The sequence below is a fragment of the Erinaceus europaeus genome, chromosome 12 (assembly GCF_950295315.1).
Source record: "Erinaceus europaeus chromosome 12, mEriEur2.1, whole genome shotgun sequence".
In the NCBI taxonomy this organism is placed as follows: domain Eukaryota; kingdom Metazoa; phylum Chordata; class Mammalia; order Eulipotyphla; family Erinaceidae; genus Erinaceus; species Erinaceus europaeus.
In genome coordinates, this window is record NC_080173.1 from 94,407,863 (window position 1) to 94,435,309 (window position 27,447).

The following is a 27,447-nucleotide window of genomic DNA, read 5'->3' on the forward strand; positions in this document are numbered from 1 at the left end:
CAGTGGATTCATAGTGCAGGCACCGAACCCCAGCAGTAACCCCGGAGGCAAAAATAAAACAGAACTTTCTGGTAGATACTGGTTTGATGGTTGGTGGTGGGTTAAGTGCACATGGCGCAAAGCACAAGGACCGCCGTAAGGATCCCAGTTCGAGCCTCCGGCTTCCCACCTGCAGGGGAGTTGCTTCACAAGTGGTGAAGCAGGTCTGCAGGTGTCTGTCTTTCTCTCTCTTGTTGTTTTTATAATTTTTTAAAAATTGTATTTATTCCCTTTTGTTGCCTTTGTTGTTTTATTATTGTAGTTATTACTATTGTTGTTATTGGTGCCCTTGTTGTTGGCTAGGACAGAGAAATGAAGAGAGGAGGAGAAGAGGGGGAGAGAAAGACAGACACCTGCAGACCTGCTTCACCACTTGTGAAGCGACTCCCCCGCAGGTGGGGAGCCGGGGGCTCGAACCAGGTGTCTATTTTTCTCTCCCCCTCTCTGTCTTCCCATCCTCTCTCGATTTCTCTCCAACAACAGCAATAACAACAACAATAATAACCACAACAACGATAAACCAGCAAGGGCAACAAAAGGGAATCCTCCAGGAGCAGTGGATTCCTGGTGCAGGCATCAAGCCTCAGCAATAACCCTGGAGGCAAAAAAAAAAAAAAAAAAAATCCTGGAACTTCTAGAAGGGACCCCAACACCCAGCTTCTCCTGCCTCAGCCCACCTGTGCTCCCTAGGGGTTCCTGTCCCCTGCCAAGGTCCACAGAACACTCAGTTTGTTTATCCAAAGTCACAGAAGCTTTTTTGGCTTGTGGCTCCAGGCTTCCCAGAACCTGCCCCCACAGGGGCGGGGCAGTGAGCACGATATTAATTCATCCCTGGCTCCAGTTGAAGCTCAGAAGCAGCCCTCCAGGCACGAGAGAAAGGATGAAGACCCCCATCCCCCTCCACGCCTGGGGCATCAGGCTGACCCTGCTCTGGCTGCTGGCTGCCCTCCAGGCCTCCTCTGCCCAGCAGGTAGCAGGCACCCGAGAGTCCCTGAGTGTGTGGTGTGAGTGGTTCAGGTGGGGAGCTGTGTGGGGGTGCAGGTTTATCAGTCCAGGTAAGAAGGGATGAGTGGGGGGCCGGGCGGTAGCGCAGCGGGTTAGGCGCACGTGGCACAAAGCACAAGGATCGGTGTAAGGATCCTGGTTCAAGCTTCCCAGCTCCCCACCTGCAGGGGAGTCGCTTCACAGGGGGTGAAGCAGGTCTGCAGGTGTCTGTCTTTCTCTCCCCCTCTCTGTCTTCCCCTCCTCTCTCCCATTTCTCTGTCCTATCCTACAACAAATGACATCAACAACAACAATAATAACCACAACAAGGCTACAACAGCAAGGGCAACAAAAAGGGGAAAAATGGTCTCCAGGAGCAGTGGATTCCTGGTGCAGGCACTGAGTCCCAGCAATAACCCTGGAGGCAAAAAAAAAAAAAGAAAAAAAAGGATGAGTGTGTGTGAAGAGAGAGCGCTGCCCACCCACCAACAGTGCCCAGGGCTGTGTGGGTAACATCTCATTTAATGAAGGGGGTAAGAAGTACAGCTCAGGGGCCGGGAGGGAGCTGGCTCCTCAAGTAGAGAATGTATCTTCCTTTATGCGCAGACCTGGGTCTGGCCACCACATGGAGTAGTCAGTCGCAAAGGAGGGCTTCACAGGCAGCGAAGCAGTGCGGTGTCTCTCCTCTCTGTCTCTCATCCTCAGTCCTTTGTCATCTATCTAAAAAAAAAAAAGAGAGAGTCTGGGTGGTGGCACACCTGCTTGAGTGCACGTGCTTTACCATGTGCAAGGGCCTGGGTTCAAGCCCCTGGTCCCCCACCTGCAGTGAAGCAGGGGTGCAGGTGTCTCTCTGTGTGTGTCTCTCTCTCGCTCTCAATCTCCCCCTTCCTTCCCAATTTATCTCTGTCTCTATCCAACAAATGAAAAATAAAATAAGTAAAAAAAATATAAAGAAAAAGTAAAACCTTTAAAAAAAAGAGAGAGAGAGAAAGAAAGAAAAGAAAAGATGAAGCCAGGGCCTGGTGGTGGCGGTGGTAAACCCAGTAAAGCCACACAAGCCGCCATGTGCAAGGACTCAGGTTCAAACCCTGGGTCCCCACCTGCAGTGGGGAAGCTTCATGGGTGGTGGAGCAGTGCTACAGGCGTCTGTCTTTCTCCTTCTCTGTCTCTGCCTTCCCTCTCAATTTCTGTCCAAAAGAAAAAGAAAAGCTACTGGGAGTAGTAGATTCACCGCGCAAGCACTGAACCCCAGCAGTAACCCTGGTGTCAATAAAAAGACCGAAAAACCATGGCTGCCAGGAGTATTGACGCAGCTCAGAGAGCAAACCCTGGCAGCTCAGAGCAAGCTGCCCTTGGAGGGGGGGTGGGTGAGAAAGAGCTTCTGGGCCCAGCTCGGCCTTCTCTGACTGGACAGCCCTGTGGGAGCTGTTTATGCTTCTGCTTCCTCTTCTGTGAGACGGGGTATTAAGAAAGCCTGTTCCGAGGCTTTTTTTTTTTTTAATTTTATTTATTTTCCCTTTTGTTGCCCTTGTTGTTTTTTTGTTTATTGTTGTTGTGGTTATTATTGTTGTTGTTACTGATGTCGTCGTTGTTAGATAGGACAGAGTGAAATGGAGAGAGGAGGGAAAACAGAGAAGGGAGAGAAAGACACCCACAGACCTGCTACACTGCCTGTGAAGCGACTCCCCTGCAGGTGGGAAGCCCGGAGCTCGAAACGGGATCCTTACTCCGGTCCTTGTGTTTTGCGCCACATGGGCTTAACCCGCTGCGCTACCGCCCGACTCCCACTGAGGTTTGTTCTGAAGATCAAAGCTATAGCACCTAGCAAGTGCTTAGAGCAGGGCCTGAGCCAGAGTGAACCCGCAAGCAGGCCTCTCCAGTCCCCGCTGTTAACAACACAACTCCATGCTGAACCGCACGGCACGTCGGCTGAGCAGAGCGGAGCAGAGCTGGCACGTGTGTGCACAGATGTGCCGGACACAGCAGGAGAGAGAACATGAGGGCCTGCACCTGCCTGGGTGTCCTGGGTGCCGAGAGCCAGGCCTGGAGGATGCCCCTGGGGACTTGGGTGTGAGGTCCTAAGAAAGGAGAGTTGACAGGAAGGCATCAACTTGTGGAGCCTGCACCCACATCACCTCCATAGGCCCCACAGGGTGGGAGACTGGTGGGATCTTCTCTCCAGCTGGAGGCCAAAGTCACCCTAAGTGAAAGGCTTATTTACTGCCCTTTCACCAGGGGACGGGGCGGGGGGGTTTGGCTAAGGACCCTGTGCTGCTCACAATGAGCCTTCCTCCCAGACATATGGGGCTCACACCCCCATCTCCACGCCGCCTCCCTAAGGAACAGGTCAGACGTGAGCTCCCACCCCCACTCCCACCCCCACCTGGTAGCCTTTCCTGTTCCAGATGAGGCAGGCTTAGTTAGCCCCAGGCCCAGCTGGGCCCAGTCTGGGAGAGGGCTGCCCAGGCTGCATGGCCCAGCCCCCCTTCCCTCGCTCTTCCAGAAGGGCATCGACATCTACAGCCTCACTGTGGACTCCAAGGTCTCGTCCCGCTTTGCCCACACGGTTGTCACCAGCCGGGTGGTCAACAGGGCAGACTCGATGCAGGAAGTCACCTTCCAGATGGAACTGCCCAAGAATGCCTTCATCACCAACTTCTCCATGTAGGTGCCTCTTCCCCAGCCCAGCAAGTGGCACCCTCTTCCCCTTCCTAGCGAGAGGTGTGTCAGCATGTGCCCTAGGCGTGAGAGGCTCGCCCTGGGGACCGCAGACACTTCCATCCCGCCCACCATCCCTCCTTCCCACCTCCACCCAGCTTTGCCTCTATCCTTCCCTCCCCTCCCTCACCCACTGCCCAGTCCAACTCTCCTGCCATCTGCCCGGTCAACATCCCCAAGTGCTAGCCAGTGGCAGGTGGGGGACCGTGGCATCTCTGCCTTTGTTTTTTGTTTTTAATTTTTTTCATTATCTTTATTTGCTTATTGGGTAGAGACAGCCAGAAATTGAGAAGATGAGGGAAATAGAGAGGGAGAGAGACAGAGAGACACCTGCAGCACTGCTTCACCGCTTGTGATGCTCTCCCCATGCAGGTGGGTGCCGGGGTCTCGAACCCAAGTCCTTGCGCACTGTAACATGTGCGCTCAACCAGGTGCACCACCACCCAGCCCCTGCGTCTCTGCCTCTGTGGTGTGTAGACTTGGAGCATCCTAAGCTCAGGGGCAAGCAGGCCAGTCACCAGAATGCAGATTCCTATGCAGCACACAGAAAGCCTCCTGACCCCTACGCTACCCTGCGACGGAGCAAGGCCGTGGGCACAGGGCCACTCCTGTCCTCTACCAGACCAGCCCCTCCCCCAGCTGGGACACTGCTTGGGGTCAGATGCCACACTGGGAGGCCTCCAGGGTTTTCTGTGGACTCTGAGCCAGTGACTCACCCTGTCCTCCCCCAGCTCGGTTTTGCAATATTTGCCAAAACCAAGTGAACCCTGCCTGTCCCTGGCCCATCAGGCGAGGCAGTGACTGAGGACAGGCCAGAGAGAGAGGCTGAGCCCAGAAACCCAGAGAGAGGCAGGCTTTGCAGGGTTCCCTGTGGTGTCTGGAAACCACTGGAGGGAGCTAAGTCCCTGTCGGTACCTCCACGGCCCCAGAGCCAGGTGCCGCTGCCTATCTTGCCACAAGCTTCCTGGCTCCACCACAGCTGCTTGGAGCCCAGGACTCATCCCCTTCTCTGGCCCCAGAACCTGCTGCTGTGTCAGACAAGGAAGTGGAGGCCTAGGTCCCCTGCTGACCTGCTTGGGGAGCCCTAACTGGGTGCCTGGAAGGAGTAACCCCACAGTCTACCGCCCACCCCACCTGCCACCAGCCCCATCTTACCCCCAGAGCTGAATCATGACTAGGAAGGGGGAAAGAGGGACACTTGGTTCTGAAGCCTCCCCCTCCCCATCCTGTGTGCCACCCCCACATGAGCGGGCACATATGTGCTCACCACACGGGGAGGTCCGGAGGGATCCTTTACCTTCCAGAGAAGCAGCCCCAAAGAACAGCTGAGAACTGTATCTTCACCCCTAAGAGCTCAGTCAACAAAGCCCACTCTGCTCTGTGTTGGGGGTGTTCGGGGGACATAGCGAGAGGATTCAGAGCCACCTGGCCTCACCCTGCTCCTCAGCTGACCACACACAGCTGGGCACGGTCATGTGGAAAGCTCTCACGGATGACCTCGGTCTAGGAGACCAAAGAGACAAGCTGGAGTGTGGGCCTGACTGGAATGGGGGAGAGGGGACCTCACCCACCCTGCACCTCCGTCTCTGTCCACTCCCTGGGACACAGGCATCCTCACTGCCCACACCTCAGGGAAGAGAGAGGCCTGGCGGGTCACGCAGACACCTCTCAAGAAAGAGAGAGGGGCTCAGGGAGAATTGCTGTCGCCTTCTGGAGAGGCCCAGTGAGCCCCAGAGAGGCTTCCTGGAGGAGACGGGATTGGACAGGGCCCAGCACTCCCGGCAGGTCCCCACAGCTCCCACTCTCCTGCCCAGGATCATCGATGGGGTGAGTTACCCCGGGAACATCAAGGAGAAGGCTGCAGCCCAGGAGCAGTACAGCGCGGCCGTGGCCAGGGGCGAGAGCGCCGGCCTCGTCAAGTGAGTCCGAGGGGGGCTGCCCTGCTCCTGCTGCCGGGACCCTGACAGCCCTGGGCCCGGGTGGCAGGCCTGACCCCCGCAACCCCCAGGGCCACCGGGAGAAAGATGGAGCAGTTCCAGGTGTCGGTGAGCGTGGCTCCTGCTGCCAAGGTCACCTTTGAGCTGACATACGAGGAGCTGCTGAAGCGGCGCCTGGGCGTCTACGAGCTGCTGCTTAAAGTCCGGCCCCAGCAGCTGGTCAAACACCTGCAGGTACCGCGGTGGGCAGCCTCCTCCCAGGAGGGCTTCCTCGGGGCGCCCAGCAAGGCCCAGCCCCAGCACTCAGCTGACCTGGTGACCTGTTTCTTGCTTCTAGATGGACATTCACATCTTCGAGCCTCAAGGCATCCGCTTCCTGGACACAGAGAGCTCCTTCATGACCAACGAGCTGGCGGAGGCCCTCACCACCTCGCAGAACGCCACCAAGGTGGGCATGCTGTGGGCAGCAGGCCGGGTGCCCAGGGCCCCTCTCCAGACGGTGGAATGACTGGGCAAGGCTCCTGGGCTCTAGGGGCTTCTCAGAGTGGTGTGACCAAAACGGTCAAAGCAGAGGGCAAGGCCCTGGGATATAAGCCTGCGTGCTCTGGTGAGGGCGGGAGACTGGGAGAGGACGCTGATGTGAAGGTCCCATGACCAGGAGGAGGGGAGGGGCTGGAGTTCACACATCCTGAGCGGGATGAGGGGTGGGAGAGGGGGATGTCCCCTGGAATCTACAGTCAAATGCCCTACCCCTGAGCTATACCCCTCCTCTGCCTCTAGAATCTGGAATTTGGACTGCATCCTGGGATCCTACTTGCCCTTTCCAACACCCGGATGGAGATGCGGGGTGCTCTTAGCAGTGCCTCTCTGCTGCTTCCAATGTTGGCTTCCCTTCTTTCCTCCTCCTCCTCCTTTTCCTTCCCCTTCTCCTTCTTCTTCTTTTTGCCTCCAGGGTTATCACTGGACCTCAGTGCCAGCACTACAAATCCACCACTTCCGGCGGCCATTTTCTGCTTTTCTTTTTCCTCTCTTTCTCTCTCTTTCTCTCTCTCCTCCCCACTTGATTTGATAGGAGAAATTAAGAGGGGACGGGAAGATAGGGAGAGAGAAAGAGAGATACCTGCAGACCTGCTTTACTGCTTGTGAAGTGTCCCCGCTGTAGGTGGGGAGCAGAGGCTGGAACCCAGGTCCTTGTGCATAGTACTGTGTGCACTTATCTGGGTGCACCACTACCTGGCCCACCCTTCTTTCTCCAGGCACACATCCACTTCAAGCCCACGCTCACCCAGCAGCAAAAGTCGCCGGGGCGGCAGGACACGATCCTGGATGGCAACTTCATTGTCCGCTATGATGTGAACCGGACCACTGCTGGGGGCTCCATCCAGGTGTGTGGGCTCTAGGTGAGGTCACGGCAGCCAGGAAAATATGTCTGTCCGCCCTTGGGAGCCTGGGCGTGTGCGTTCTAGATGAACAGGTAAAATCACCTTTCCTACCGGTTGGTGTGCACCAGTAACTGGTGCAGAAAGAAAGAGCTCAGTGTTGGTGTCCCTCAAACAATAGACTTTTGGAGCCCCACACGGCCCGTTTCTGCGGACAAGCTGCCTTGTGGATCTCCCCTGCTGCCTGGCCACCAAGAGGCCCACAGCTCAGTGTTAAGCTCAGGGCTAGTGGCTTCTTCCCTAGATGTTTTTGGACTCACCAGGCTTCCCCTTTACTCTTTTGGAGACATCTTTTGATGGGTCTCAGGCTCATCACATTTTAACATTTTGTTAGTGTCAGCTACCAGAGGGGTGGTATAGTGTCTACATAACTGGCCTTACAAGCTTAAGGTCCTGAGTTTGATCCCTGTGGTATTACATATGTCAGATGCTCTGGTTCTTGCTCTCTTTCCCTCTCCCTCCCTCTCCTTTTCCCTCTCCCTTTCTCTCTCCCTCTCTCTCTCTCTCTTTTCCTGATCTCTTGTGTTAACACATAAATCAATCTTAAAAAAAAACAAACAAAAAACCCCCCCTTCATTGGCCAATTTTATAGCTCACTTGGATAGCTCGCTGCGGTATCACACGTTAGACCCAGGTTTCAGCCTGGCCCCCCACCACACTGAAGGGTGAAGCTCTGGTGCTGTGGTCTCTTTCACTTTCTCTGACTCTTAATAAAAAAAAAAGTCACGAGATCAAAAAATATTTAATCAAATAGGAGCTAGAGTTGGTGTGAAGTGAGCAGTGCGTGAGCAAGGATGTGTTCTGCGGAGAAAGGCCAGCCTGAGCCCTGAAAGGTGACCCTGGCCGGTCCTGTTAGCAGGGAGGCAGACAGAGGGAAGGGGTGGGACAGAGGGCACAGGAGCTCAGGGCTGGAGGTGGAGGTGGCTGCTTGTTGGTGGGCGGGGAAGCTGCAGCTGCATTACCTGGTGTGTTTCCCTCTGCCCACAGATCGAGAATGGCTACTTCGTACACTACTTTGCCCCTGACGGCCTGCCCACTATCCCCAAGAATGTGATCTTTGTCATTGATAAGAGCGGCTCCATGTGGGGCAGAAAAATCGAGCAGGTGGGTCTGGAGACCCAGCAGGGGCAGTGACCACTCCTGGGCGTCTCTTCCTGTCAGTTCTGGCCCCACAGCAGACCGCCCTCAAGGTCCTGGGTGGGAAGCTTCTGGGCCAAGGCCAGTCAGCGTGTGGGGTCTGTCCTACCCCCAGGGATAGGACACTGCGTCCCCTCTCCAGACGGAGCCCTCAGGGAGGCCCCGCTGCGACGCCCTCCTCCCTCCTCTCCTCCTGCCCAGACTCGGGAAGCCCTGATCAAGATCCTAGACGACCTCAACCCCAAAGACCAGTTCAACCTCATCGTCTTCAACAGAGAGGCAACGCCGTGGAAGCCGTCCCTGGTGCCGGCCTCGGCCGAGCATATCAAGCAGGCCAGGACCTATGCCTCCGGCATCCAGGCCATGGGAGGTTCGAGCCACTGCTGCACTGTCGGCCGGGTGGGCTTCTCTGGGGTGGCCACCGGGGAGCCTCCCTGAGCACCTACCCCTCTCAGGGACCAACATCAATGATGCGGTGCTGATGGGTGTGCAGATGCTGGACAAAGCCAACCGGGAGGAGACGGTGCCCGCCAGCAGTGTCTCCATCCTCATCCTGCTCACAGACGGCGACCCCACAGCAGGTGCGGCCCGGGACTGGGTGGTGGCCCACTTGGTTGAGCACACACACGTTCCTAGGCTCGAGAACCTGGGTTCGAGCCTCTGGTCTCCACTGGCATGGGGAGAAACTTCATGGGTGGTGAAGCATGTCTGCGGGTGTCTCTCTGCCTCTCTCCCTCCCTCTCTGCCTCTCCCTTCCCACTTGATTTCTGGCTGTCTCTATTCAACAAATAAATAAAGAAGGGGGGGTGCAGTGGTGACCCATCTTGTTGAGCGCACATGTTACAATGTGTAAGGACCCAGGTTCGAGCCTCCGGTCTACCTGCAGGGAGAAAGCTTCACAAATGGTGAAGCAGTATTGCAGGTATCTCCCTGTCTCTCTCCCTCTCTGTCTCCCCTTTCCTCTCAATTTCTGGCTGTTCCTATCCAGTAAATAAAAAGAATAAAACTTTTTAAAAAGAAAGAAAGGAAGGAAGGAAGGGAAGAAGGCAGGAAGAAGGGGAGCCAGGCAGCAGCACACCTGGTCGAGCACACACATTACAGTGCACAAGGACCCAGGTTCAAGCCTCTGGACCCCACTTGCAGTGGGAAAGCTTCACAGGTGGTGAAGCAGGGCTGTAGCTGTGTTTCTCTTTCTCTTTCTCTCTCCCTCTCTATTTCCCCTTTCCTCTCAATCTCTGGCTGTCTCTATCCAATAAATAAATAAAGATAATAAATATTTAAAATAAAATAAATAGGTAGAACAAATATAAAGATAATTAAGAAAAAAATTTTTTTAAAGGAGGTGGAACCCGGGGCCTCACTCCAGCTTGTTGTAGGCACTGAAGTGGAGGGGTGTGGGTTGGAGGAGTCCCTGAGGGCCTTCTGAGTCCAGAAGTGTCCATGGAGTTAAATCACTGTTGGGCCCTCCCCTCCCAAACCACCGGGTCCAGGCGAGACCAACCCTGAGAGAATCCAGAAGAACGTGCAGGAGGCCATCAGCGGCCGGTACGTCCTCTTCTGCCTGGGCTTCGGCTTTGACGTGAGCTACTCCTTCCTGGAGAAGCTGGCTCTGAGCAACGGCGGCCTGGCCCGGCGCATCTACGAGGACTCGGACTCCAATCTGCAGCTCCAGGTATGGGAGCTCCCTGCGGGGGTGCTGCGTGAACCAGGGTAGCACAGCCCCTCCGGGCCCCCACTGACAGCCCGCCCCACTCTGCAGGACTTCTACCAGGAGGTGGCCAACCCACTGCTGATGTCGGTGGCCTTCCAGTACCCCAGCAACGCCGTCGAGGAGGTCACACAGGACAACTTCGGCCTGCTTTTCAAGGGCTCTGAGATGGTGGTGGCTGGGAAGCTGCGGGACCAGAGCCCTGACTTGCTCTCAGCCAAAATCAGTGGGCAGCTGGTGAGTAAGGGCCCCGTGGTCCAGGGGTGGGGGGTAAGGGCCCCGTGATCCAGGGATGGGGGGCGCGGTAAGGGGGGTGGGAGGGGCAGAGGGCTGGGTGCAAAACTCAGTCCTGCCAGGCCCCACCCAGTTCATCTTGAGCAAGTCACAAGGCATCTGCTGCTTTTGCTGAATGGTGCCAGTCCCCACCATGGACACTGGGCGGAGAGAGCTGCTGGAGGTCGGGGGGGGGGGCAGGTTGCCCTGGACCCCACTGCAGACAGGCCAGGAGCCCAGTTACCGTGGAGCTCTAGCTGACCAAGCCTCTAGCTGACCAAGCTCTAGCTGACCAAGCCTCTGAGCCATACGGATCATCCCTGTCATCCTACAAAGAGAAGCTGAGCACATGTCCTGAGCCAGGCCTTTCTGTCTATCCAGGGACTGCAGGAAACAGTCACAGGAGCAAGGGATTGGGGTGTCCTGACAGGATAAACCCAGGGACCTAGGACTAGCATTAGGAGTCCCAAGTTGACCAGGGTATCAAGGAAGACTTCCTGGAGGAGACTCAGCTGAGGCAGAGGGCAGGCCTCATGATGGAGGAATGTTCTAAGCTTACCCAGAAATCAGCAGGCATGCAGACGATAGGTGAGAGACAATGGTAGTCCATAGTCTCGGGGGGGGGGGGCAAGGGCCTCATGTTAGAAGTTGTCAAGAGCCCTGATGGGCAGTGCATGCAATTTGCCTGGCTTCAAACCCAGCTCCGCCACGTCTCTGGCATGAGAGCTGGGGCAGTCGCTCGGCCTCCCTGCTGTGTAAGAGTGAGAAGTCCTATCTCCCACCTTGTAAGGCTGCTGTGGGCACTGGTACCTGTCCAGTGAGGACACCCCAGACATGTTACCTGCTGCCATGTTACCATCCTGGTGGCCAGGGCTCCCCAGGTTCACAGCCCAAGGTAGCAAGTGTGCCTTTGTAGTTGACATATTTACTTTCATGTGTGTTCTGAAAAGTGTTACTCAAATAACAGACCTGTGACTTCACAAGTGCTGTTTCTTGGGACAAGGCCAAACAAAGAGAGTTTAGTCGAGTCAACAAAGTAGCTCACCTTACAGAGCCGCAGCTTAGTTATGCTCACGCCTCAGGGTCGAGCCCGACCCCCCCCCCCCTTCATGGGAAGAGGTTTCGGTGCTGTAGTATCTTTCCCCAGAGGTGACAAAAATAAGTAAGTAAATAAATAAAGAGAGAAGTTAATCAATCTAAAGCGCCTTTATGTTAAACTTTCAAATAAGCGGCCGTATCTGTGGAAAGTGCAAAGTCCATAGAGATTGTGATGTGCGGAGGGCCAGGAGCACACACAGAGTACTAAGCGCAAGGACCCGCGCAAGGATCTGGTTCAAGCCCCTGGCTCCCCACCTGCAGGACAGCAGCTTCATAAGCCGCAGAGCAGGTCTGCAGGTGTCTCTCCCCCTCTCTATCTCCCCCTCCTCTCTCAATTTCTCTCTGTCCTATCCAATAAAATGGAAAAACTGGCCGCCAGGAGCAGTGGATTCATAGTGTAGGGACCGAGCCCCAGCAATAATAAAAAAAAAAGTGTGTGTGTGTGTGTGTGTGTGTGTGTGTGTGTGTGTGTGTGTGTGTGAGAGAGAGAGAGAGAGAGAGAGAGAGAGAGAGAGAGAGAGCACAAGAGCTAGATTGCCAGCGTCAAACTCAGGACCTCATCTTTATCCACTGTCCCACTTCCTGGGTCACTTGCTAGTACTGTTTTTGTCTTTTTTAATTTTTTTTTCCTGAGTCTTACTCAGTTCTGACTTATGCTGGTGCTGGGGATTGAAGATTGAACCTGTGACCTCAGCCTCAGGCTTGAAAGCATTTTTGCATAACCGCTATGCTATCTCTCCAGCCCATTTAGTATTTTTTAATCTTTTTTATTATTTAATTTATTTATTATTGGATAGAGACAGAGAGAAATTGAGAATGGAGGGGGAGGTAGAGAGGGAGAAAAACAGAGAAACACCTGCAGCCCTGCTTCACCACTTGTGAAGCTTTCCCCCTGCAGGTGGGGACCAGGGGTTTGAACCTGGGTCTTTGCGCACTGTAATGTGTGCGCTTAACCACATGCGCCACCACCTGGCCCCCCCCATTTAGTAATTTTTAAATCTTTTTCCTCCTCCTCCCCTTCTCCTTCTCCTTCTTTTTCTTCTTCTCCCACTCCTCTTCCTCCTCCTCTTTCCTCTTCTTCTTGACTCCAGGGTGATTGCCTTGGCTCAGTGCCTGCACTATGAATCCACTGCTCCCAGTGGCCATCTTTTTTTTTTTTTTCCCATTGTTGTTGCTGCTGCTGTTGCTGCTATTGTTGGATAGGACATCGAGAAATTGAGAGAGGAAGGAAAGACAGGGGGAAATTTATTTATTTATTTATTTATTCATTCATTCATTCATTTATTATTGGGTAAAGACAGAAATTGAAAGGGGAGAGAGAGATAGAGAGAAAGAGACAGAGACACCAGTAGCCCAGCTTCACCAACTTATGCTTTTGCCCTGCAGGTGGGGACCAGGGGCTTGAACCCAGGTCCTTGTGCACTGTAATGTGTGCGCTTAACCAGGTGCGCCACCACCTGGCCCTCAGTATTGCCTTTTATGGCTACCTCCTTCTCATCCTTGGAGGCTCTGTGAATGAACCCCTAGGTTCCCTCTACCCCCGCCCCCCACCCTCTAAGGAAATAAAGTCCTGGAAACCCAGGGGTGGGACCTGCCCAGCTCCGGCCTGACCTCTGGTGGCGGCTCTGGGGAGCAGCAGGCGCTCAGTGTCCTCACCCTGGTTGGGCCCCTTTCCAGTCCATGCAGAACATCTCTTTCCTGTCGGAATCCAGTGCTGCGGAGCAGGAGCTGCGGTTCCAGAGTGTCAAGTACATCTTCCACAACTTCATGGAGAGACTCTGGGCCTATCTAACTATCCAGCAGCTCCTGGAGCAGCGGTGAGTGGCCCCACGGTCCCAGGCCTTCCTCATGCTCCTCTCTGCTGGTGTGGACACAGAGGGATGGGGCACCTGCTAGACCCAGGGAGTTGGGGGTGGGGGGTCCCAGAAAGATCTGGAAAGGGAGGGAGGCCCCGGCCAGGCATCCAGGGGCCCGCTGAGCTGCTACCTTCGACCTGCAGTGTTGCCGCGGCCGATGCTAAGAAGGCAGCCCTGGAAGCCCGGGCTCTGGGCCTGTCGCTCAACTACAGCTTTGTCACCCCTCTCACGTCCATGGTGGTCACCAAGCCTGAAGGCCAAGAACAGTCTCAAGTTGCTGAGAAGCCTGTGGAAAACGGTGGGTGTGGTGGCAGGATTTCACACACACACACACACACACACACACACACACACACACACACACACACACAGACACACACACACACAGATACACAGATACACACAGACACAGACACACACACAACACACACACACACAGACACACACACAGACACACACAGACACACACACACACACACACACAGAGACACACACAGAGACACACATGCACAGATACACACACAGACACACACACACAGACACACACACACACAGACACACACACAGACACATACACAGACACACACATAGACACACACACAGATACACACACAGACACACACACAGACACACATACAGACACACACACAGAGACACACACAGAGACACACATACAGACACACACACAGAGACACACACACAGAGACACACACACAGACACATACACACACAGAGAGACACACACAGACACACAGACACACACATACACACACAGACACACACACATAGACACACACACATACACACACAGACACAGACACACACAGAGACACACATACAGCCACACACATACACACACAGAGACACACATACAGCCACACACATACACACACAGAGACACACACACAGAGACACACACACAGAGACACACACAGACACACACACACATACACACACTTCTCCCTAGCTCTGCCTACCCCCACCTGCATCCAGGCCAAGATGGCAACCTTCCCACTCTGGGAAAGTCATACCAGATCACTGCTGAAGCTAAGCCCAGAGAGCCTGAACCCCTGGACTCATTGCATCAGTGGCGGGCTGGGAAGCAAGGTGAACCCTTCAAATGTGTACAAGCCACTCTGACAGTCTCTCTCTCTCTCTCTCTCTCTTTCTCTCATCCAGAAAACAGGCACAAGATAATCATGCCAGGTGAGGAGTGGTACCCTCAAAGGCAAATGTGGGTGACAGTTGACTGACTCAAGGTCTGGGACCAGCCTGTGGGGTTACTGGTTAGGGTCTCTCTTACCCAGTTTTGCTGCCAGGTGGAGGGTGCTTTCTGCTCAGGCCGGCTTGAGCATTCGGACCTTGGCTGTCACTCAGGGCCTATCCTGGGCACTTAGGAAAGACTCCTCATTCCTCGCAAGGCCCCAGAAAGCTGCCTCTGAGAAGCAAACTCAAGTCTCTCTAACTTTCAGGTCAGAATATGTTAAGATCTCAGACCATGGGAAGACCAATGTCCAAACCAAAAGGTAAGCACGAGGGAGCCAGTGAGGGGCAGTCACGGGTGGGAAGGGGGTGGGTGGTGGTGAGAGTGACAGACACCAACCACACACTGGCTTTGCTTGGCCTTCCTGCCTAGTGACAGGGCTGGGGTTCAAGTTCAGATGTGTCTGATCAAGTCCATACCCTCTCTTCTTACCAAAAGAAGCTGCTTGGAAGAACAGGGAGATGGTGGGTCACTGCGGTGGAGTGGGACAGGGGGAGGAGTTGAGGAAGGGCCCATGTGTCCGTTTGTGATAAAAAATATATATTTTATTTATTTGTTTATTATTGGATAGCCACAGAGAGAAATTGAGAGGGAAGGGGAGATAGAGACGGAGAGAGACAGAGACACCCGCAGCCCTGCTTCACTGCTCATGAAGTTTTCCCCCTGCAGTTGGGGACCAGGGGCTTGAACCTGGGTTCTTGCACACTGTAGAGTGTGCATTTAACTGGGTGTGCCACCACCAGGCTGCCTCGGCTTGTGATTGCTCCCTGCCATGGGGAGAGGGGGGGCAGCTGCCTGTTCACAGCTGTCCCTTGGAGTGGGTCCTGGAGCCCTGGTGGTGGGAACCCTGAAACCTGCATGTTGGAGCCTACCTCAGAGAAGAATGTTTGCATCAACTGTTCAAAGGTGCTGTTATAGGTGAAGTAAACGGCTATCCACTGAGAGTTGGTTTACGTGGACCTCCCGGAGACCCTAGACATTTTGACAGAGATGTTTTCTTAAACAGACTCGTAAGTGGAAGAGGTAAGCTACATTCCCCAGAGTCAGATGAGGCAAAGAGCCAAGCACAGGGCTGGGTGCAGACCTGGGGCTGTCGCGGGGCAGCATGACGTGCAGTAATGTGTCCTTGATCCATCTCATCACTCTGGAGGCTGGCTCGGGATGGAACCTTCTAGAAAGGGGAGGCTTCGGGAGCCGGGCGGTAGTGCAGCGGGTTAAGCACAGGTGGCGCAGAGCACAAGGACCGGTGTAAGGATCCCGGTTCGAGCTCCCGGCTCCCCACCTGCAGGGGAGTCGCTTCACAGGCGGTGAAGCAGGTCTGCAGGTGTCTGTCTTTCTCTCCCCCTCTGTCTTCTCCTCCTCTCTCCTCCATTTCTTTTTGTCCTATCCAACAACAATGACATCAATAACAACAACAATAATAACTACAACAAAAGGAAGGAAGGAAGGAAGGAAGGAAGAGAGAGAGAGAGAAAGGGGAGGCTTCCTCTCCTCAAGGAACCGACAGTGGCCCCTTGATCTGTTTCCAGTCTTTAGTTGTGAGCCAGCCGGGGCCCTTTCTCCCCAGCCTGCTTTCTGAGAGTATGTTCTTCTTCTTGAAGGTCTTTCCAAAGGTCCTTCTAGGTGGCAGGCGAGTGTGTGGCGAGAGGTGGGGCTGGCACGGGGGCTGGCGAGGGTGGGCAGAGGTGACTGGGGGTTTGGGTCCGAGCCTAATAGGCCTTCTCCCTTCCGTTTCTGGCCACAGCTTCACTGACACCTGATTCAGGACTACAGATCTTACCTAGAGTGAGGGACCATCCTGACAGGGACACAGGTTTGAAAGGTGCCCCTGGGACCAGAGCCCTTGCAGTTGACCCAAGTCCCACCTCTCCCCCCCCCACACACACCACTCTTTGGTGAGGAGCCCCGGGAGAGGGGACTCCCAGGAAACTGGGGCAGAGCCTGGCCACACCCACCCTTTGCCAGACACCTTGTGCCCACACATTCCCCGGGAAGGGGCTGCCTAAACCCAGACCCTTTCTCCTTTCAGAAGCAACCACGGAATCCTCACCCCCACGTAAGTCAGCCTGCGCCCCCTTCTCCCCATCCCCACTTCCCCTCCCACCCTCCTGCCCCACCACGAGGACGCCCTGGCTGCCTCTGGAATGACACCTGCTTTCCCAGCCTCCACCCCAGCTCCACTCTTCATCCTGCCGCTGCCCGGGCAGGAAATGGAGCATCTCTGTGTGGACATCAGCCACTCGGAGGGGCCCGTGAACCTGCTCTCGGACCCTGACCAAAGTAAGTGGTGCCCGCCCTGCCATCCACACAGAGCTTGCTCATGCTCACTGTCCTACCCCAGAGCCAGCAGTGGGCACCCTGCCTGTGGAGAGACACACATGCAGAGCTGCCCGCACGCTGGCCTGGGTCACCCCTGAGAACCTGCGTGCCCCCCTCCCCCCATATCTCTCACTGGGCCCCATGTGTGAGGTGAGTGACCTGGGTGCCCTGGGGAGACCAAAGATGGGCTTATCCAAAGCCACTGCATACACCAGGGGTGGAAAGTCAGGCCTAGGGCGGAGAAGCACAATGGTTACTGTCACATGGAGATGAGCCCAGTGGAGGAGACAGGAGCAGTTCCAGTGGCAGCAACCAACCGGCCCTGGCAAGCGTGAGAGTCCACTCAGCAAAGGAAGACTTAGGCAGGGGTGTTGGTGGGACTGGAGAGTGGAGAAGGGAGAGTGGGCCAGCCTCCTACCCCGTAGACCCCCCCAGGACTCACTGGTGGAGCTGTGGTGTCAGGTCAGATGTGCGGACATGCAGTTCTCCATCTCACTGTCAGGCCCGGGCACAGCACAGGAGCTGCTCCCTGAGTGTTTCTGTTTGTTTGATTTTTATCATCTTTATTTACTGGATAGAGACAGCCAGAGGGACTGGGCAGTAGTGCAGCAAGTTAAGCGTACATGGACTGGAGTAAGGATCCCGGTTCGAGTCCCTGGCTCCCCACCTGCAGGGAAGTTGCTTCACAGGTGGTGAAGCAGGTCTGCAGGTGTCTGTCTTTCTCTCCCCCTCTCTGTCTTCCCCTCCTCTCTCCATTTCTCTCTGTCCTATCCAACAACGACAATAACAACTACAACAACAATAAAAAAACAAGGGAAACAAAAGGGAATAAATAAACAAAATAAATATTAAAAAAATAAAGAGAGAGAGAGATGCCCATATTGAGCATCCCAAAGCCTTATGAGACCAAATGAAGAATGGAGAGCTTGGGGCAGACCAGGCCCAGTGCGAGGAAAGGCTGGGGAGAGTAGGTGGAGGGCGTGGGTGGTTTGGGATGGGCCAGTGCCAGGACATGTAATCAGAGAGGGCATCCTGGTCAGACTAGTGCCCAGGCCCAGCCGGGCCACAACTTTGACCCCTGTGGCTCTGACCTCCTCAGGGGTTGAAGTGACTGGCCAGTATGATGCACAGAAGGCCCAGTTTACGTGGCTGGAGGTGCAATTCAAGGATCTTCAGCTGGTGGTCTTAGCATCCCCAGAACACGTGGTGGTGACCCAAGGAAAGAGAAACTCTGAGTACAAGTGGGAGGCCACGCTGTTCCTGGACATGCGCAGGTAAGCCCCAGCTGGGTCCCGGCCGTGCCCTCTCAGCCAAGCTGGCCTTTGATGCTGCTGACAGGGGGCCTGGGGCCACAGACTCGAGGGGGGGGGCACAGGTCCTCCGCAGTGGGCTGCACACACAGGGTGGTGCCCTCACACCTGCCCTGGGCCTCCAGCCCGTGCAGGGCTCAGTGTGGTTTGGCACTAGCTCAGCTGCTAGTCCTCGCTGGGCCACATCGCCCCTCTGAGTCTCAGTTTCCTCCTTAGGACGTGGGGGGGTAGCTACCCAGGTCTTGAATGAGGTGGCGGCGGAACGTGGTCAGGGGATACTCTGCCCACGGAGCAGTGTGCACTGGGCACTCTGTGTAAGCCCTCTCCCTCTCCCTCTCCCTCTCCTTCCCTCTATCTAAAAAAGTCAGCCCAGAGTGGTAAAACCCCAGTGATGGCAAAAAAGAAAAAAAAAAAAAAAGAAAGAAATTATTTCGTTCTCTCTCAAATAAAATTTAAAAATCAAAAACAATCGGAAAGAGACAGCATGAGAAGAGGTCTGCCTTTTTAGCTGTCAAAACACACAATGAAATAAGCATCAAAAGAAATAACAGCAAACGGGACGGGATAACCGTAACCCGGAGGCCCCCCCCCCACCCCGTTTGCACCAGACTCATCCGTGAGACTCCTTCTCTGAGAAAGGAAACCAGAGGGGCAAGGAAACATCCATTTATTTTATGAATGTTGGAAGAAGCCAATGTCAGTATGTTGACTTTGGTTCCACTTTTTTTTTCCCCTCTAGTTGCTGGGTCTCAGTGTCAGCACTATTAATCCACCTCTCCTGGCAGTCATTTATTTTTTTCCTTTTTTTCTCCTTCTTTCTTTCTTTCTTTCTTTCTTTCTTTCTTTCTTTCTTTCTTTCTTTCTTTCTTCTATTTTACTCAATAGAACAGAGAGCAATTGAGAGAAGAGGGGAAGACAGAGAGAAAGAGAGAGTTAGACACCTACAGACCCGCTTCACTGTCCATGAAGCGTCCCCTCTACAGGTGGGGAGCAGGGGCTTGAACCCGGTTCCTTGCGTGGGTCCTTGTGCATAATATTATGTGCGTTTAATGGGGCACACCACTGCTCAGTCTCCCCCCATGCTACTTTGCTCTTGAGGAGATCGGACTAAATCCCCAAGCCCACCGCAGAGTCCCTGGGCACAAGAGGAGCCCCCAACCCCGGGCCGGGCCCCAGTGCTGAGGCCAGGCGGGCTCAGTTAGGCCCAGCGTCCACGCTCAGAGTGCTGGGCTTCTCCACAGCCTAAAGATGACCATGGACAAGGGTGGCCCCCTGCTGTTCAGCAGCCCCGACAAAGTGACCATCGGCCTGCTGCACTGGAATGGCCCCGGGCAGGGGCTCAGACTCCTTCTTCAGGACACTGATCGCTTCTCCAGCCGTGTTGGTGGAATGCTAGGTATGCAGTCCATGCCCAAGGCTCAGGGCAGCCTCATGGCCACCCTACCTGTGAGTGGGCAGGGCTCCTCACCTCAGCATGTCCCATCCTTTCTGCCTCAGGCCAGTTTTACCAGAATATCGTCTGGGAGCCGCCAGCAGCGGACGATAACAAGTGGACACTGAGTGTCCAGGGTAGTAACCACTCTGCCATCAGGTGACTCAGCACCAGAGGGCCATGAGCCTGGTGGGGGGGTGGGGGTGGCGGTGGTCGTGGTGGTGGTAAGGTGTAGGGGGGTGGGAGCATTTCTGTCCTTGTGGGGGGGGATGGTCACTAAAAGGCTAGAGTCCAGAGACCACTGGAGTGAGTTGAGGGGAGATAGGAAACTCCCCTGACCCATTTCAGATGCTCAAGGCTTGGATCCTGAAGGCCTCCCCCAAATGGGTCCCCTTGGGTGGCTAGGCCTCATCAGCTTAAGCAGCAGGGAGCTGAGTGTCCTGGGACCCTCCACCTCCCACGCCCCCATCCCTGCTGTCTTCCACCACACTTGACATTTGCTGACCACCTGTCTGTCCATCTCTCCATCCCAGAGAGCACAGGCTGGACTACCATGGGGGCCTCCCGGGAACAGAGATCTCCTGCTGGTCTGTGGTGCTATAGTTGTGATGGGAAGAGTCGCCCACTCCCGGCACAGTCGCCGTCTTCCTGTGACCACAGGGCCTCCCACGGGGCCTGCACTATGAGGAGAAGGAGGAGGAGGAGTAGTATTTCATTACTAATAAACAAACAAACAAACAAAAAACAGACAAAGATGATTGTCATTAAAACAAAAACAACGGGGCACAGGATTTGGGGTCTCTGCTTCCATCTGGTCAAATCCTAGGGCCTCAGAACCACATGACGGTCACTTAGCATTGTTTAACAGGAGAGCCTTCTGGTGTCCGCCTGTCAAAACCCAGTGATCAGTAGGCCCTGTGGACAGCTTTCTACTCAATCCATTTATTCTTTAAATTCAATTCCTTAGATTTTTATTTTTATTTTTTTAATTTTTTATTTATAAAAAGGAAACACTGACAAAACCATAGGATAAGAGGGGCACAACTTCGCACAGTTCCACCACCAGAACTCTGTATCCCATCCCTGGACTGCTTCTGTTCTCCTTGGACTAATCTCTTAAGAGAGTCAGCATATCAAAGATTCAGTCTATGTATTAAAAAGTCTCAGTCTGTGCTTTAAAAAGTTTGAGACATTCAATCAGTTTTTCCCCTCTCATATTACTTAAATACTGATTTCTATGACTACAGATTAATAGGAGTGTACATAAACACTATTCCCACCACCAAAAGACTGTGTCCCATCCCCCCCCCCCACACCCATGATGCTGAAAATCCACCCTCACCCTCAACCCAGGGTTTTTACTTTGGTGCCCTACCCACTCAATCCCTTTATCTGACTTGCAAGGAAATGTGTATTTCTTTTTTATTTTTATTTTTATTTATTCCCTTTTGTTGCCCTTGTTGTTTTATTGTTGTAGTTATTGTTTTTGTTGTTGGATAGGACAGAGAGAAATGGAGAGAGGAGGGGAAGACAGAGAGGGGGAGAGAAAGATAGACACCTGCAGACCTGCTTCACCGCCTGTGAAGCGACTCTCCCGCAGGTGGGGAGCCGGGGGCTCGAACCAGGATCCTTATGCCGGTCTTTGTGCTCTGCGCCACCTGCGCTTAACCCACTGCGCTACCGCTCAGACTCCCAGAAATGGGTATTTCAAGAGCTGAAGTTGTCAGTTTAAAGCAGAAGAACAGGGAGCTGAGGAGATGACCCAGTGGACAGTGCCTTGCACTCTGTCCTCAGCCCAGCCCTCGCATCCCATGTGCCGGCGTGATGCTCTCTCTCCCTCTCTCTCCCTCTCTCTTCCTCTTTCTCTCTCTCTCTCCTTCTCTCTATCTATTTTTTAATAATTATATATTTATTTTATTTTTTAACGGCGAGAGATCAGAGCCTGGATCAGCTCTGGCTTATGGTGGTGAGGGAGACTGAATCTGGAACTTTAGCTGGGCATGAGAGTCTCTTTGCATAACTATTATGCTATCTACCGCCCCCCCCCCTTTTAAAGAACCATATATTTATTTTATTTGTAGTTATCTCTCTTTCCCCCTCTCTCATTAACAAAAAAATAAGTAATTTTTTAAATTTTATTTATAAAAAGGAAACACTGACAAAGCCATAGGATAAGAGGGGTACGCTTCCACACAATTCCCACCACCAGAACTCCGTATCCCATCCCCTCCCCTGATAGCTTTCTTATTCTTTAACCCTTTGGGAATATGGACCCAAAGTCATTGTGGGATGCAGAAGGTGGATTTGCTGTGATTGCTTCCCCACTGAACATGGGCGTTGGCAGGTGGATCCATACTCCCAGCCTGCCTCTCTCTTTCCCTAGTGGGGCAGCAGAATCTTGTTTCCAGAAAAGGCCCCTAAGGGGCAGAACAACTCGGAAGCAGAGGTTCAGTCTGCTGTACTCTCAGTCACTCAGCCTGAAACCAGCTCTGAGAACTGGGTGGAAATGCCTTGGTAGTCAACTCTCTGACCTCAGCAAACATCTGGGCCACTTTGCAATGAGATGTGTGGGACAGACCTTGATGCCTACACTTCACTGCAGAGAAAGAACTCAGGGAGACAAAGAGGTGTGTGCGTGTGTGTACATGTGTGGATGTGGATGTGGGGGGGCGGTGTTGGGGGCTCATCAGCTCCAGTAATGAAGGGTCATCAGTGAGGAAGGGAACACAGTCAAGCCCAGGAGGAAAACTAGGTTCTATTCCCAGAAGTCGTTGTTCTCTGAAGTCCTACAAGTCTGATTCCTTTTTTTTATTTTTATTTATTTTTAATTTTTTTAATATTTATTTTATTTATTTATTCCCTTTTGCCCTTGTTTTATTGTTGTAGTTATTATTGTTGTTGTCGTTGTTGGATAGGACAGAGAGAAATGGAGAGAGGAGGGGAAGACAGAGAGGAGGAGAGAAAGATAGACACCTGCAGACCTGCTTCACCGCCTGTGAAGCGACTCTCCCGCAGGTGGGGAGCCGGGGGCTCGAACCAGGATCCTTATGCCGGTCTTTGTGCTTTGCGCCACCTGCGCTTAACCCGCTGCACTACAGCCCGACTCCCACAAGTCTGATTCCTGATCTAGTACGGGCCTCCCCTCTTGTCTGGCCCCAGGGGGAAGCACTGGAGATCCCACCCAGACCCTGCATAGGCATAGCATACTTCCAAAACATTGTCAATCATTCTACCCGCTGCAAAAAACAACAACAACAACAAAAAGTGACAGATGTCCTTGGCTGACAAATGTTAGCCAAGACAAGGAGTAAAACTAGAAGCCAGAAGTATGAGATTTTGATAAAAGAATCACACGGGGATTCAGGTCCTCGTGCATGATGGTGGGGAGGACCTAGGATGGGAGTGTTTTGCAGAAAACTGAGAAATTTTACACCTGTACCAATATCTGTACTTACTGTCAGCCATTAAACACCTCCCCCTCATTAGAAGAAAAAATCAGAACCCAGGGTAGGGGTGACTGCAGGTGCGAACCCTTCTGTTCTGGACCCAGCGTTGATGCCTGGCCCCTACCATACAGAAGGAAGCTTCAGTGCTGTGGTGTCTTTGACTCTGTCTCTCTCTCTATCGGAAAGAAAAAATAACGCAGTCCACTTGGAGCGGTGAAGTCCTGGTTATAACAAAAATAAAACAATAAAACTTTTGCTTCCTGCAAGGTAAAACAGAATATCAGTTCATTTGCTTGTTAAGAGGCAGTTTGCAGGGCCGGGTGATGGCACACTTGGTTGAGCGCATATGTTACAGTGCAAAAGGACCTGGGTTCAAGCCCCTGGAGGGGGAATTCACAAGTGGTGAAGCAAGGCAGGTGTCTCTCTCTCTCTCTCTCTCTCTCTTTTTCTCCTTCTCTGTCTCTTCTTTCCATGCCAGTTTCTCTCTGTCTCTTCCCAGTAAATGAATAAATAAAAAAGTTTTTTTATTTATTATTTTCTTTATTATTTTTGTTAAAAATAATAAATAGCCAGGTGGTGGCACACCGGGTTAAATGCATATAGTACAAAGCGCAAGGAACCCAGTTCGAGCCTCCGGCTCCCCACCTGTGTGTGTGTGTGTGGGGGGGGGTTGCTTCACAAGCAGTGAAGCAGGTCTGCAGGTGTCTCTCTATCACTCTCCCTCTCTAGCTTCCCATCCTCTCTCAATTTCTCTCTGTCCTATCTAATAAAATGGAAAAAGATGGTCTATAGAAGCAGTGGATTTGTAGTGCCCTCACCAAGCCCCTGTGACAACCCCAGAGGCGATAATAATAATAATAAATGAGAACTTTTGCTTTGCTTGTTAAGTGCTACAGGCACACTGAGCACCATGGCAGGCACAGTCCTGTCCTGACAGCTACCAGCCAGAAATCAACCAGGCACTGTAGACCAGAGGAAGACAGCTTGTCCAACCTGGATATCAGGGAAAGCTTCCTGGAAGTGGTGGTGTTTTGGCCGAGATTAAAGAACACATAGGAGTCAGTCAAGTGGGAAAGGAAGGCAAGGACACGCGGACATTGTGCACAGAGTTCAGTGAAAGTAAGGAAAACGAGCTGGGCCACGGCGCACCTGGTTCAGCACACACATTACAGTGCACAAGGACCCAGGTTCAAGCCTCTGGTCCTCGCCTGCAGGGGGAAGCTTCATAAAGCACTAAATCAAGGCTACAGGTGTCTCTCTGTCTCCCTCTCTATCCCATTTCCCTCTAAATTTCTCTCTGATCTATCAAATAAATAAAGTTTAAAAAGAAAAAAGAAGGGGGAGTCAGGCAGTAGCGCAGAGGGTTAAGCACACGCAAAGTGCAAAGACCGGCGTAAGGATCCCGGTTCGAGCCCCCGGCTCCCCACCTGCAGGGGAGTCGCTTCACAGGCGGTGAAGCAGGTCTGCAGGTGTCTGTCTTTCTCTCCTCCTCTCTGTCTTCCCCTCCTCTCTCCATGTCTCTCTGTCCTATCCAACAACAACGAAATCAACAACAACAACATTAATAACTACAACAACAATAAAAAGACAACAAGGGCAACAAAAGGGAAAATAAATAAAATAATTTTTAAAAAATAAAGGAAGAAGGGAGGAAAAAAGAAAGAAGGAAAGAAAGCAAGCAAGCGGTGGCTGGGGATGGTAGAAAAGGAATGGGGGGTCGGGCGGTGGCGCAGCGGGATAAGCGCGCATGTGGCGCAAAGCACAAGGACCGGCGGAAGGATCCCGGTTCTAGCCCCCGGCTCCCTACCTGCAGGGGAGTCGCTTCACAGGCGGTGAAGCAGGTCTGCAGGTGTCTGTCTTTCTCTTCCCCTCTCTGTCTTCCCCTCCCTCTCTCCATTTCTCTCTGTCCTATCCAACAACAAACGACATCAACAATAACAATAATAATCACAACAAGGGCAACAAAAGGGGGAAAAATGGCTTCCAGGAGCAGTGGATTCATGGTACAGGCACTGAGCCCCAGCAATAACCCTGGAGGCAAAAAAGAAAGAAAAGAAAAAAAGAAAGAGAAAGAAAGAAAAGGAATGGGGTGGGGCAAGAGCAGGCGGCAGCATCTGGACACTCCTCACCATGGAGCACAGCTTCTACACAAATTCCAGGGGAGTCACCACAGGCTGTATGTAGCCAGGCACAGGCACAGCTGGGTGGTGTGGGTGCAGGGAAAGGACAGGTCGCCTAGGTTTTGTCTGTGTGGAGTCCTCCCTCTCTGTGCTTTGGACAGCAGCAGAATTTTGACGGGGGGGGGGGGGGGGGGGGGGGGGGGGCCTCCCCTGCCCCTTCCCCCAAGCTGCTGGGTTTGGCTGCTAGATCACAAAAGCACATGCCTCGGGGGTCAGGCGGTAGCACAGCAGGTTAAACACACATGGTGCAAAGCGCAAGGACCGGGACCGGCTAAGCATCCCAGTTCCAGCCCCCGGCTCCCCACCTACAAGGGGGGGGGGTCACTTCACAGGCGGTGACACAGGTCTGCAGGTGTCTTTCACTCCCCCTTTCTGTCTTCCCCTCCTCTCTCGATTTCTGTCTGTCCTAACCAACAACAACAACAACATCAATAACAACAACAACAAGGGCAGCAAAATGTAGAAAATGGGCTCCAGGAGCAGTGGATTCATAGTGCAGGCACCGAGCCCCCGCGATAACCCTGAAAGCAAAAAGCAACGGAGAGAGAGAGTCTTCCAGAAATAACAGAATCTTGTGAGTGTGAAACCCCACCAGAGCTCTGGAGGTTGGGTTGGTGATAACTTGAAGACAGCTGGTTTATTATTTTTTAAAAGTGATTATTTAGTTATTTAGTTATTTATTTTGGCTAGAGACAGATACATTGAAGGGCAGGGATATAGGAAGTGAGAAAGACCCCTCCCCGCAAAGTAGCTTTACCACTTGTGAAGCTTTCCCCTGGAGGTGTGGACTGGGGCCTTGAAGCTGGGCCCTTGTGCACTGTAACACATGTGCTCTACTGGATATACCCAAGATGACTGTGATTCGTCTGCTGACAAAGGACTGAATGGATGGCGGGACCTGCTCACTTCAGAGTGGGCCTGCCCAGGCCCAGGTCTGTTTTGCCAGCCCGGTTGTGAGCCATGGTCCCTCAGGAGTCCTCGCTGAGCTTGTGACTCTCTTCCCAGAGCTGAAACAGCCACCAGACCACAAGAGCCTCTCCTCATCACCCAGGGTCACCTCTCTGACAGACATCTCCTTCTGGGCTCTCTGTCCCCTCCTCTCCCTCCAGGCAGAGAGAGAATGGGCTGGGAAACCCCGTGGGCTCAAGCAGAGGGCTCTCTAGAGTGGGAAGCGATCACCAGTTGGTTGCTAGGTTCTGGTTTCCCCTGCCACCCCATCGCACTCACACCCATGCATCCCCTAGTCCGACCCCGGCCTCCTTTGGCCTGACTGTGGCCCCTGCTGCCACCCAGAAAAGCTACCCCCGGCCTCCTTCAGCCTGGAATGAAGGGAGCAAGGGCTCTGGGTTTGCAGAGCTGGAAGCCGGCCAGGCATCAGGAGCCCACATAGTGAGGGGAGGCGCTGTGTGGGGTTGATGAAGCTGGAGGCATGTGCCTTAGCCCCAAGAGCAATGGGGGGGAGATACCACTCATGGGATCTGGTCTGGGGAGTGGCTGAGGGGGGCAGGGGCGGGTGCCCGCAGGCTCCCTCTGGGCGGGGAGATGGCTCACACAGTAAAGCAAACACCTGACCCTGCCGGAGACTCTGGGTTCAAGGTCTGCTACCACATGGGCAGCATAGGGGAGCTTCGTAGATGGTGCTACGACGCTGTGGTATGCGTCTCTCCTCTCAGCCTGTTTCTTTCTCTCATCTCCATCTCTCTCTTGTTGGGACAGGAGTGTAATTATGGCTGATATCTGCCTGAAGGGGCAATACTACGGGGCTTACACAAACCCACAAGGGACTGTGGGTTTACAGGAACTGGTTTAAGTGAGTATCTGCCGGAAATAGCTCTCCTGTACTCCATTCCTCCATGCTCTGGGTATCTGCTCTTCCCCGCCCCCCCCCAGGACCTGCCATGGCGAACACATGTAGCCGAGTGCTGGTGACTTTAGCTTCAAGACTCATGGCTCCTACCCATCCTGATGAGCTGATCTTTGCCCCTTTACCTGTTTTGCTGAACCTAAATAACCCACAATGCAATAAACCTCCCGTTTGGAGGGTTGGGTGGTAGTGCAGCGGGTTAAGTGCACATGGCACAAAGCGCAAGGATTGGCGTAAGGATCCCGATCTGAGCCCCCAGCTCCCCACCTGCAGGTGTGTGTGTGTGTGGGGGGGTGGTTTACCAAGCAGTGAAACAGGTGTGCAGGTGTCTATTTTTCTCTCCTCCTCTCTGTCTTCCCCTTCGCTTTCAATTTCTCTCTGTCCTATCCAACAACAACAGCTATAACAACAACAGCAAGGGCAACAAAATGGGAAAAATAGTC

General features: G+C 53.4%; 1 protein-coding gene across 2 annotated transcripts; it reads left to right on the plus strand.

Moving 5' to 3' along the window:
- Window positions 1-859: 859 nt before the first annotated feature.
- ITIH4 (inter-alpha-trypsin inhibitor heavy chain 4) lies at window positions 860-20,267 on the plus strand. Of its 2 annotated transcripts, none has more exons than XM_060204512.1 (23): window positions 860-1,009; window positions 3,527-3,687; window positions 5,556-5,660; window positions 5,750-5,912; window positions 6,016-6,126; window positions 6,935-7,063; window positions 8,105-8,221; window positions 8,456-8,624; window positions 8,710-8,835; window positions 9,745-9,926; window positions 10,014-10,199; window positions 13,011-13,150; window positions 13,333-13,487; window positions 14,369-14,395; window positions 14,662-14,715; window positions 15,360-15,476; window positions 16,198-16,275; window positions 16,483-16,509; window positions 16,617-16,733; window positions 17,872-18,046; window positions 19,324-19,478; window positions 19,580-19,673; window positions 20,048-20,267. In XM_060204512.1, exons 1-23 carry the CDS (start codon window positions 920-922, stop codon window positions 20,115-20,117), a joined length of 2,748 nt encoding a protein of 915 aa, XP_060060495.1. In that variant the 5' UTR covers window positions 860-919; the 3' UTR covers window positions 20,118-20,267. The 2 variants fall into 2 exon arrangements, with proteins under 2 accessions (XP_060060495.1, XP_060060496.1); XM_060204513.1 differs by having other exon boundaries at window positions 16,198-16,266.
- The last annotated feature ends 7,180 nt before the right edge of the window (window positions 20,268-27,447 follow it).